Source organism: Camelus ferus, chromosome 28 (assembly GCF_009834535.1).
Source record: "Camelus ferus isolate YT-003-E chromosome 28, BCGSAC_Cfer_1.0, whole genome shotgun sequence".
Classification (NCBI taxonomy): domain Eukaryota; kingdom Metazoa; phylum Chordata; class Mammalia; order Artiodactyla; family Camelidae; genus Camelus; species Camelus ferus.
In genome coordinates this window covers 4,339,087-4,352,154 of record NC_045723.1, presented here as the reverse complement: position 1 = coordinate 4,352,154, position 13,068 = coordinate 4,339,087, and the positions used below count along the sequence as shown (strand labels likewise).

Below are 13,068 nucleotides of genomic sequence, written 5' to 3'. Positions count from 1 at the left end.
AAGAAGAAGAAAAAGATGGAAGAAATTTTGGAAATACTATTTTGATTAGATACTGTAAGCTGAATTCACAAAGGATAATGCTGTATTCTAGTTATAAATGTGTTTCTCACAAAGATATGGTTTAGCAACCACTACTGAAACTACTTAATGTGTATAATAGGGAAGATCAAATAAGTAAACACAATGAAAGCCTGATTTCTCACTTTCTCAGAAAAAGAAGTTACAACTAGGAAAGAAGGAAGGCTTGCGGTTTGGGACTGGAACCAGAACAACCAGCATAAACTCACAGTTTCTAATATGCATACATACAATTCTGTATGAGAACGTGTGAGTTAGTAAACCTACATCTATTTTCCAGCTCAGAACAAGCCTACAAGTAGTGACACTCCAGTAGCAGTTAGCACATCCAGGAACCAGATATTGGTCTTTAAATACCATTCTCCAATAAGGGAACCAGGGACTCTTGGAGAAATGGTTGATTATAGGTCAGGCAGGGAAAACACAAGATGAGCTTGGAATATTCTGTGGTACCAAAAAATAAGGAAGTGCTAAAAAAAAAAAAAATGGAGACATAGTAAAGAGACACAGGGGATAGCTAAACTGAAGGAGATTTCAATGGCCAAAGCTGGAACAATTTGAACAAGAAAATAAATAACAATGGAATTGGATTATAGCCCCAAAATAGAATAAATATCTCAATGCACACTGATATAAATAATTGAATAAATAAGCAATTGGAAGAGAAGGGACAGTTCTTGCTTCTAATAATCGAATGTAGCAGGACTGAGGGAAATAGAAAATCCCCATTAGGTGAACACCACAGTATTGACTGTTTCCAGAAAGGTCCATAAGTTGATTACTAAAAATAGTGGGTGAAAGTTTGAGGAAAAATAGTACATTTGCATAATCAAACATCAGCCTCATCTTTGCTCTTGGTAATTGTGTTCCCTGGAAGAAACCACTGACTTTCTTGATCCTTCGTTGACTTCCTGTAAATGAGTGGGTTTGACTAGAACTCCCCAAGGGACCCTTCCAGCTCTCACACTCCAAAGGCAATGACTGCACCGCCCACGTGCTTATCAGGGACACAACTTCCTTTTCTTTTCCCTGCTCTTCACTTCCCTTTATTTCTCTCCTTTTCATTCCCTACTCATGATAGGTTTCCCTAGGAAGAGAATTTCGGCGGTCTTTTGGAGAGGAAGATGGAGAAAGTTAGGAGTAAGGGGAAAAGAGAAAATGCAGCTCCTGGTAGTAACTCTGTTTAATGGAACTGGAGGAAGAGAGAGGAAAATATCACAGAACAGAAACATTTCCTGCTCCCAGCAACAAAGAGGGAAGCGCCAAGCGAAGACTTAGGAGCACTGTACCCAGGAGGCAGGCACGGGCAGCCCTGGATCTTCCTGCCTGTCCACTCTGGGGTCTCTCCAGACCACCATCTAACCCCTTCAGCAGCACCGTGTACAGCTTACCATGATGGGGAAGTCATCACTCTTCCCCACTCTCGGGCGTTGCAGGAGTTTAAGCCTTATCTCTCACTGAGAAATGGAAAGATGCTCCCCATCAGAGGAATTCAAGCACCAGTCAGCAGAGGAGCCGCACTTTTGTGCAAGGTGGCCATTGCATGGGCAGCGCTCAGTGCTCTGAAGACACAAAGTCCCCTCCATCAGGTTGCCCTGGCCTCGTGGTCACCTTCCCAGCCCAACTCGACCACGGGAGTTAGAAGATGCAAGATCACTGCAAACCATGAACTCAGGAAATTTGGTTTCGAATCTCGTTTCCTGTCTTTGATGATCTGTCTCTGGACCACAGCTCTTGGCATTTCTGTACCATGAGAGTTTTAGTAAAACATCTGCTATTCAGGCTGCTGTACTGGCTTTAAAAAAATGTAACAAACACAACTCAGCTGCTGGCACTCTGTTCCCTGTCTCCACCCTGAAGCTCTCAGAGAAATACAAGCAAAGCAGATCAGATTTTCTCTCTGGCTTCATCGGCAGTGGCACTTTCCAGCTCCTCTCTGGCTCTACCAGCTACCACTGGACCAACGCTCTCGAAGGCCTGTGACCGATTCCGGCAGCCTGACCTCCTGCATAAGCCATGCACGTGCCATCCAATCACCAACACAGACAGCTCGCATTTTCTACACACAAGAACTCAGAGATAAGATCCAAATGCCAAACAGGTGACCTGGGCAAAGAAACAGTTCGTCTAAAATTACAACCAAATAGCTGGCATCATCTGTTAGAAAGATAGCCTTTACAGAAGTACTATGGTTTCCTTATACTTTAAAGATCGAAAGAGCTTTAAAGTCTCACACACACACACACACACACACACACACACACACACACACACACACACAGAGTCAAGCTGCACTGACCACCACAATAAAAATTGTAAGTGACAGTCACTTCTCTAAAAGGAAAGCTCTAGAAAGTTACATCTCTGAAAACCTTATTTTCAGCCTCCACCAACTCTTCTCCAACCAAATCTCAAATTCTGAATGAGAAAAAAAAATAACTCAGGGTAGTTGCTCCCACGTTCATTTACTGCCCCTGGATTTTGAGGATGCTTCATGACATTCATTTACTAACCACTTCTCTTTTCCTTTTTGACTCAGCCTTGTGGTGCAGAGGAGGACAACGTGAATCTGACTTTCAAAATCGTTCTTTCCCAGGTGATTCCGACACCCCCTGAAGTGGAGGAACCACCAGTGCAGTGGGAACTAATGTAACAAGTGATGAGAGACAGACATGAAAAAACCCCTGGTTAACCAGGACGGCTTTCCTCCTATCTATATTCTCACCTCTCCGCCTGCCCAGTTTCTGTTATGCACACTTGAAAGTAAACAGTCATCTGTTAAATATATTGGTTACTCAGGGTATACACTTTTGTTCGTAAATTTTCTCTACAAAATGACAGACGTCCTTAATAAAATATTCTCCAAGTGAATATTTTCTTGCCTTTTTTTTTCTCCCACTCGTGAGGAAATGATGTAGTGACCTTGATGAACGATGTTTGCAATGTGATTTTAGAAAACTGGAAGAAGTGGGGCTTCCAAGGGAAACTGTGAAGCTGGGATCCCTCCATGGCTACCAGCACGCAGAAGGACGTTTCCTGGTCCCATCTTAAGTCAAATTCTGGCTACACCAAGGAGGGAAAGGCATCACCAGATGATAGGTCTTCCTTCCTTCCTAGTGGTCTTGACCCTCTACCTCTGACAGTGAACTCTCAGCCCTCAGCCCTCCCTCCAGGGCGAGAGGCAGATGGGCTCTCCAATGTCTGTTGGCCAAGTGTCTCCAAAGTAAAATGTGCGTTTGGGGAAAATTAAAGAGCATCACTGAAAAACTGAACGGAAAGGCAGATTTCAGAAGCCCATTCATGTTTTTGCCTCTTTAAAAGATTCTGAACCAAATCACAGGGTTATTTTTCACCAGATCTTGGCATTCTACATGAAATCACCCACTTTTGGACACTGTCCAAAGATAATGGTCCAGACTGTACTTGGGTCAGATATTCAAACTGCTGACCAGGTCATTTTATAAGATACACCAAATTAATGTCGGTAGACATGAGCCGACGTACCGCTAGCTGAACAAAAAGCTGACCCCCAAATGCAAGCTACAGACGTCAAAATTCTTTTCCCTAAACTTGTAGATTTTGTCATAATTTAGCACTTTTTTTCATTTTGACCTGGGCTAAAACTAGTGGACTTCTCTCAAGGCAGGAGCATATCTTAAAAATCTTTCCAGCCTTCTCATGCTTGGCCCTAGAAAACTATATCGGTCAATGAATATTGACTTGAATTGACTATTAAAATGGTTACACTAATGGTAATAACTCAGATCATTAACAGGAGTGCAAGGTTTATCATTTCTAAAAATGCTTTTTTAAAAAACATATTCGATCTTATTTGACCCTTGCAACAAATCTGTACCGTACCAAGTCTTACCACCCCAAATTTATAGAAGTAGAATCAGAGGCTTGGAAGTGGTAAAATGTAACTGTAGGATTCTAAAACTCTTGTATTTCTTTGCCACACCACGTGCCTAACGTGTGTGTGTTTGTTTTTATGACCAGAAAACACATTTTTATGGATGTAAAAGTTTTCTTTTCTCGAAATAAGTAAATCAGCACTTGTGGACAATTTGTTCTCTGGAAGAGAACAATTTTAAGCAGAAAATAGTTCTGAATACTTAATTAGCACCAGAGAGAATCTAATTTCATATTAAATACTCCCAGATAAAAAGTGAGAAAACAGGAAAGATAAAGTATTAGAGAAATGAGTGTGGATAAACATGGACTTTGGGGAAGTATGATTTGGTTCAAAGTTTGTGAAGAACACTTTGGATGTAAAGTCAAAAAATTGCACTGTTAAGAATGTTCATTATGGCACTGTCTATAATAACCAAAACACTAGAAGCATCAGAATATTGAAAGAATCATGTTCTTGTTGACATAGAGAAAATGTCACCTTGTATTATTAGATGGAAACAGTAGTTTTAAAAAAATTTTTTAAAGACTATAATCTCCCTTCGTAATTTTGTTTCAAAAAATGTGTGTATCAATGCCAAAACTCAAACAGTTTTTGCTTTTCAATACTATATTACTCATCCATTGCCGTGCAACAAATTATCTCCAAATTGAGCATCTTGAAACAAAAAATATTATTATCTGACATGGTTTCTGAGGGATCGGAATCTGGATGTGCCTTGATTGGGTGCTTATGACTCAGTCTCTGCCATGAGGTTGCAGTCATTCTGTTGACCGCTCCGGGCCTTGGTGTCTTTGAAGATTCGAATAGGGTGAGAGGAAACACTTCCGTGTTCATTCACATAGATTTCGAAGAAGTTTCAGTTCTTTGTCACATGGACTGCTCATGACATGGCTTCTCCCAGAGTGAGGGATTCAAGAGAGAGAGAGGTAGAAACTAAGGTAGAATGCAGCGTCTTTTAGGATGCAAAGAAGAGACATGCCACCACTTCCATTGGTTATACAGATCAACCCGAGTGCAGTGTGGGGACTGTATATGGATGTGACTTTCAGGACGCCAGGATTCTTGAAGGCCACCTGGGACCCTGTCCATCACAGCTCATCCTCACCCTTTCCCAAGGCCCACAAAACTCTCTTCCACCCCATGACAGCATTGGTCCAAATTCCAGAAGCTCACCATCTAAGTCCAGTCTAGATGGCAGATAAGTTTCCTCAGATGCCATCCCTCAAGTACAATTTCTCCTGATTTGAAGACTTTTAACTAAAAAGACGAGTTATCCGTCCCTTACATGGCGAACATACATTACTGGGACAGGAATGGATAACCGCTACACTCTTGATCAGAAAAGAAAAACATGGTTGGAAGACAGGGGTCAGTGATCCACGGAAATTCTGAAACCCAGCTGAGAAATTATCAGAAGTTCCTTGAATAAGATTCAGTCCTACCCATGCCCAGGAGTTTTTATTCTCCATGGCTTTTCATGCCACCTGTGGGCTCTTGGTCCTTCCCTCTTAGGAATCCTGCCCTTATCCTGAAACGTACACGTGTTTGTGATTGGGTCGTTTCCTCAGCCGGCTTCCGGCCTGAAGAAGGCTGGTGGCTCAAAGGCTCTATTCATTTTGTCCTGTCTCTTTGCCTTTCAGCAAAAGCTGAAAAATGTTTGGCTGATATAATTCTTTTAAAAACTTTATATGCCTCCTAAGAATCTTTTGGGGGTTCAGTCCATTCAATAAAAGCCACATCCACAAATGTCTTTGATGCCTCTTGGGTGTTGAGAAGGCTAGGGGACAATGCCCTTAAGCATCCTAGAAGCCCTACACTTTGACTGAGAGGCTCTGTGAAGCATACCCTCCACCCCTGCAGAGAGCCTTTCCCTGACGGAACACTCACCCTTGATCTTTCTTTCCTCTTACTCACATTTTGGGCTTTATTTTCAGACCATGCATTTCTGACAGTTCTCTGGATTATATTTTTGCTCTGGAGCCATTTTTTTTAATGACTCTTATAGGTTGAATTGTATCTTCCAAGAAGAAGTACTGAAGCACTAACCCCCAGTACCTGTGAACGTGACCTTGTTTGGCAATAGGGTCCTTGCAGATGTCATCAAGAGGAGACCATACTGGAGCAAGGTGGGCCTTAATCCAGAAAGACTGGTGTCCTTATAAGAAAAGGAGAAGGAAGAGACACACAGACTGAACACAGACTGGAGAAGGCCATGAGACGGCAGAAGCAGAGGCTGGAGGGATGTAGCAACCAGCCAAGGAACATCAAGTTACCAGGAGTTCCCAGAAGCTGGGAAGAGGAAAGGAAGGGTCCTAACATGAGAGTCTATGCTTTTATTAGGAGAACTGAAACCTCTTTCATTTCATATTACAACCCATTTCACATCTAGCCCTCCTCCATCTCCGAGAGGTGTAAGTTGGAGGGGTTTATGGTCCCCGAGGGTGGAAATGGATCAGAAGATGCCTCTCCGTGGCTTACTGTGGGTTGAATTTAGGGATCATGTTGTAATGGTAACGTTGTTTTCAAGGAATTACCAGATCAGCGCAGTTCAAGTCAAATTATCGATCTTCAGGGGCCAGGTGACCAGGGAGAGGGGATGTGTACTTAGACAAACTAGACAAGGTACAAAGCAGAAATCACAATGAACAGGAAGTGATCTGGAGAAATTCTCAAAGCAAGGAGCATCTGGCAGTGGGAAATCTTGAAACAGCCCTCCAACCTTGCTGTAGCACATCCGAAGGAACAGCACTGGAGGGTCTTCGAGGCCTCTAAGAACATGCCTTCTCATGCGTCTTCTTTGCTCTGTCTCTGCACAAGCTTCTGGTCACTTATTTATCTTTGCTGTGTCTTGTGTAGTGATTTGCACAACAAGCATCCTGTGTTTTAGTGCTCATGTCGACGTTTAATTGAAGGAAACAAACATTTTAATCTATGTTTCTCTAATGATCAAAGTCAAACAAAACAATTCCTTTTGCCTACCCTGCAATTAAAGTAAGAAACTGAGCATGTGTTTACTTTACTTTAGATTTTTATCTTACATTAAAATATATTATTGACCCAATCTATTATAGAACCAATGACTCAAGGGTTTTTTTTTTTTTTATAATTCATGCTTTTTTCCCTGAAACATTTTTAGCTTCTGTATTTAACTTTGTAACTAATTTTTAAAAACACGTAATTATTGGTTGGCTGATTCGCAGGGACCACCAATCCTTTTATATCTTGACTTTCTTATTTTCAAGTTATTAATTTTGATCCTTTTTAATGTCCTAGAGAGTAGGTCTTTGAATGATTTTTAAGAGAGGCCATGGGAGGGAAATGGCTTCTGTTTTTTAGACATCCGAAAACATCTTTCCACTGCTGTACTCACGACTTCAATTAGGTTTGGGATGGTATGCTCAGCTCACGACGTTTCCTCTTTAAAGGACCAGATCTCACTCCACATGAAGCTGACAAATTAAGATCGAAGTCAGCCTTGGTTTTTTTTCCCCCATTTGTTGGTAAACCATTATTTTCTGTCTGGTTGCTTATATATGCTCTCCCCTTTAGATTTGCAAGCTATCTTCAAGTATAGATTTTTTTTTTCCCATTAAAACCTTGTTTTTTGGTTTTTTTTTTTACACTAAGGAAAATACTTTTACATTGTGATTATTATTTCCACTCCTTTTGTTTCAGTATTTTCAGGAATACTTCTTATCCATAGGCTGGATTTCTACCATCTTCATTCTGTCTGTTACATCTCTTGCCGCTTCATCCTTACCCTTTACTTCCATAGTCTTGGGGAGCTAGTTCACAGATTCCGTTTCGCCCGTTGTTAATTCTGCTCACTAGTGCACTAGAACATCTTTGTCTTTGATTGCATCCTGCTCTTATTTTGGCTGGCTCCATGTTTGATAAGGGCAGGGAATGTGGAGTGACTTAAACCCACCAGCATATGTCCTCGGTGTCTGGCAGGGCTACACCCAGTGGGTGGACTGATTTGCACAAACCTGGCCCAGCTTCCAGCAGGTCCTCATCAGTGTGGCTCTGACCATTCCTACCCCCAGGGCTCCTCTGCCCCAGAGTATTTCTGGAGAGAATACCCATCTCCACGTGCCATTCATCCTCCTCCTGTTCTGTGTTGTACTGGGAGATGTGATCTTGAAATCAATATAACAAGAGATGAACTGAAGCAGGAGAGTTTCCTGGGACCCAGTTCTGGCCCTCTTGGAACCTAATTCCTTTGCAGGCAGGGAACAGAGGTCTGGTTTCAGGATTATGGTAGCCCTGAGCCCCTGATCTAGGCAGAAAGCGGGAGAAGTAAAGCCGTCTCTTGATGTCTTGTTGTCTATTCCATGTTGGGATTAGGAGATGAAACAGATGTTGCTGGGATGGGGGTGTTTCCTCAAGTCAACTGTTTTAGCACTGCACTTGGTGGAAATTCTCTTTATCAATGCTGACACCGGGTATTATGATCTTGCAGAGCATCATGGGCATTTTAATAGGAAACAGAGTTCATCTCAGGCTAGTCCAATGGTTAATTTTTACATATACCTGATGCACCCCTACCCCCGATCCCCGCTCGAGAAAACACTGTATTCATTAATATAGACAATGACGCTTCAGTTCAAATAAGGGCTAAAAATTACCCCACTCATCAACTCCCATGGCAGCCAGATGATGCTTGCGGGTGACATTCTAAAAGATGACGCACAAGGGTTAATCACAAGCATGAGGGCCAGCAAAGCAAGCAAGGCTGTCATATGCAAAATGGCTCGTAGGAATTTGAGCCATTTCCAGAAGCTCGTAATCATGCTGACTCATCCTCTACTACATTTCGCAGATAGTTCACCAGCAAGAATGTGCCTTAAACACATGTCAAAGGGGAAAATACAACACACTGCATCCTTACCTTGTAATAAATTCTGGCCACCAAACCCCGCTGGAGAACCCTTTCGCGAAAATTCACTGCTTTCAACAGGAAGGCGAGATTGCTGACTGTGTCCACGTTAAATGCCAGGAAACTGAAGGAAAAACACAGTGATCATCATTATTAGTTTGTCCTTAGCAAAGAATTTCATCTGAAAGAAACAGACAGGGATTGTTTTTTCAAAAAGAATTTCCTCCCAACAGATAAGTAGTGTAAGAACGCACAATCATGCCCTTGCTCCTCCCACTCGCTGCATTCGTGCTTTTTCAGGATTTTTCAGATGCATGCTTGGATCTAGTTACTCTGTGTGGTTGTCCTTATGATGTAAAGATAATTTGACTTATTGCCTCTTCTACTTATTATTTTTTACCTTTAAAAAACAATTTTATTTACCTTAAATTTTTTTATTGAAGATAGTTGATATATAATCTTATGTAAGTGACAGGTGTACAATATAGTGATTCAGTTTTTAAAGGTTATACTCCGTTTATAGTTATTATAAAATATTGGCTAGATTCCCTGTGTTGTACAATATATCCTTGTTATCTTATTTTATATATAATAGTTTGTACCACTTAACTATTGTATTATAAGTAATGTTCAGTATTTTACAGTCTTTCTTCATTAGTAGCCACATAATCTGCATCAAGTAGGTTTACAATAATTTACTCAACATTGTTGGGCATTTGTTATAATAATGATCACAGATGAATATCAGTAATTAAATATATTTGTCACAAAATATTTGGCAATGAATAATATTTCCCAAATATATTATAAATTTATGGATAATGAATTGCTGTGAATTACTCAATAATCTCAATAATTCTATGATGCAGACACTATAATTATCCAATGGACAGTTTGAGAATCCGAGGCTCAGTGAGATTCAGTAACTTGCTCGATGGCACACAGGCAGAACAGGTCCCAGCTCAGTTTTACCTTCGGGGACACTGGTATTTAAAAGAAGAGGAGCCCCAGAGGGCTGTGAGAGGGGTGGGGGCAAGCCCAGGGCAGAGCGTGCCACAGAGATGTGACTTTCTTCAGCAGGTAGTAATTTCCATCTTCCCATTGGCAAATGAGGAAACTGAGGCACAGAGGAGTTAAGAGACTTAGACACAGACACAAGACACTCAAGTCTTCGTCAAAAACCTGGGGGCTTTTCACCATGCGACTCTGTCTTTTGCGCTGATTTTGTCCTCCCCACCTCCCCAAAAAGCTTCTGTCTTTAGAACTTAGATAGACAGTTAAGGAGTTAGTTCACATTTGGGGTTTTGCATAGCTCAGCTACTCCCTGCCCTCTCTTTTCCCCACATCCTTGAGAAGTAAGTCATTAAAAGACCCAAATAAGTTCATTTGTCTTTTTTTTTTTAAGATTCCACATATAAATGATATCATATGGTATTTTTCTTTCTCTTTTTGGCTTATTTCATTTAGAATGACAATCTCCAAGTCCATCCATTGCTGCTGCAAATGGCATTATTTTATGCTTTTTCATGGCTGAGTAGTATTCCATTGTATAAATACACCACCACTTCTTTATCCAGTCATCTGCTGATGGACATTTAGGTTGCTTTCATATCTTGGTAAATAGTGATGCTATGAATACTGGGGTACATGTATCTTTTTGAATTAAGGTTCCCTCTGGATATATGCCCAGGAATGGGATTTCTGGATCATATGGTAAGTCTACTTTTAGACTTTTGAGGCATCTCCATACTGTTTTCCAAAATGGCTGCACGAAACTACATTCCTACAAGCAGTGTAGAAGGGTTTCCTTTTCTCCACACCCTCTCCAGCATTTATTTTTTGTGGACTTCTGAATGATGGCCATTCTGAATTTGCAAAACAGAAACAGACTTTCAGACATAGAGAACAAACTTATGGTTACCACGGGGGCAGGGGTGTGAGAGGGGATAAATTGGGAGTTACAGATTTATAGATACGGACGTATATAGAATAGGTAAACAACAAGTTCATGCTGTCTAGTGCAGGGAACTATATTCGATATCTTGCAGTAATTAATGATGAAAAAGAATATGAAAATGAATATATGTATGTTTGTGTATGACTGAAGCATTGAGCTGTACACCAGAAACTGACATAACATTGCAAACTGACTGTACTTCAATAAATGTATATATATTTTAAAAATTTAAAATAAAATAAAATGCACCAAAAAGAAAAGATGAACGGAAAGGTGGGCTGAGGGGTTGATAGGGAGATATATACGTGATATGTACTAAGCACAGTAACATGTTCATAGTTGAATCTCATTGGTGGGTATGTGAATGTTCCCTAAAATTATTTCAATTTTCCTGAGTATTTGAGAATGGCCATAGTATATAAGGCAAAACATTCAAGTCCAATGCCGAATCATGACTTTCCTCAGCCCCCACAGCCCCCTAGGGATCCACGGGCTGATAAGGGGGTGAGGGCTCTGGTGGCAGCCCCTTGTGGGAGGGAGAGAGGCGACCCTCCCTGGGACAAGAAAGGGCACAACAGAGCTGTTTGCAGATTCAGGTCCAGCCCCTCCCAGAGCCAAGTCCTGCCCTCCTCCTCAAGTCTCCTGGAGCCTCTGAGCATCCACACAAATGGCTGCCTACTTGGAGGGAGTTCAGCGAGTTCTCACCCCATCTTTCCTCGCGTCCCCACTTGCTTCTGGGTACTTCTCTCGTGAGTTGTCAGTATGACTGCCATCCGACTGTACGCTCCAGGAAGGCTGAGAGCCCAGTCACTGCCACATCATCAACACTTGAGAGCTAAGTGCCCCGTACACTGTGTGTATGGAAAGGTGTTGGAGGACAAAGGCTTTTCTTAATATACATAAAAATAAGAGTGAGGTTTTGGGACTTGAGGAGATAAACACAGCCAAACTGAATCAGTAAAACCTGGATGTGTGGGAGAGAGAAGTGTACTGTTTTGGAGGTTAATAACCGAGACAAAAAAATAAATGGACTGGAACTTTCCAAATATTTACAATTGGAATACTGCCTTTGGCACATCTCAAGTCTATCTTGGAAGATTTGCTAGGAATATAGATTTGCATATGGCTGAGCGTCTGTTTTGCTTTCGAAATGATGGAAACAAGCCCTGCTCTGTTATCTGGCAAAAAAATGGAGGGGCAGATGATTTGTAGTTAGCTGGGGACCACGTTTCCTGAATGGATGGAACTGATTCAGATGGGAATTGTACTGTTCTTTCAACTCCTTCTATGTTGGAAATTTTTCAACAAAAAAAATAGTGGGGAAAACTATCAGTACTATAAAATGCCCATTCAGGGCTGGAAATATTAAAAAGATGCACTGACTTCGTAGAGTGTAAAAGGACAAACTGAGACAAAACCAAGGGAGACTTCAGTGAAACAGTCCTCAGATGTGGCAGCTGATGTTTCAAGCTTTAAGATAGACTAGTCTGAATAAACAGGAACCTGAGCAGCAGGGTTTTTTTTTAAAGGAAAAAAGGACAGATAACAGATTTCTCAATTTCACTTCATGCCAACAGATATAAAAAAAAAGCCCACACTATCATTCACTGTGTTTCCCATGTTTTCAACAGGATTGTAAGTTTATACTTTCTAATGAATCATTTCCTTGGAAATTGGTTCAATGCGTTTGGGTCATGAAGACCAAAATCTCCCTCCAAATAAAAATAATAACTTTAAAAATACACAAAAGAAAAAAAAAAACACAATAAGCTCGTGACAAGTAGAATAAAGGAGACAGCATACTTAGGAGCAGAAAGCAGAGATATGACAGAGCACCAACCAAGGGGAAAAAGATGGTTGTTCGGAAAAAAATAATAAACTAGACAGATACCTGGTAAGATTAAACAACAACAACAAAGGAGAGAGAAGGCACAAGGAATCGTTTTTAGGAATGAAAAATGGGACATAACTATAGACCTAGCAGAAGTGCAAACGTTAATTAGAGAATAGCATGAAAAACATCTCACACCAATAAATTCAAAACAAAATGGATACATGCCTAGAAAAATACCACTTCCCAAAACTAACACAAGAAGAGAAAGCCTAAATGGCCTTAAACTAATTGAATCAGTATTTTAAATATTACCCAGGCCCAGACAGTTTTCAAATAACTCATCAGATTCTTCCACAGAATAAGAAACTACCCCTAAAATGATGTGACCAGTGAAACTTGATATA

At 40.9% G+C, this 13,068-nt stretch overlaps 1 protein-coding gene across 1 annotated transcript in view; it reads right to left on the bottom strand.

The window, feature by feature from the left end:
- ACOXL (acyl-CoA oxidase like) overlaps nucleotides 1-13,068 on the bottom strand; it is a 281,193-nt gene that overhangs the window by 72,009 nt on the left and 196,116 nt on the right. Inside the window, exon 18 of the mRNA XM_032469554.1 lies at nucleotides 8,886-8,997. Coding sequence (XP_032325445.1) covers nucleotides 8,886-8,997 — 112 coding nt within the window. The remainder of the gene's footprint in view (nucleotides 1-8,885; nucleotides 8,998-13,068) is intronic.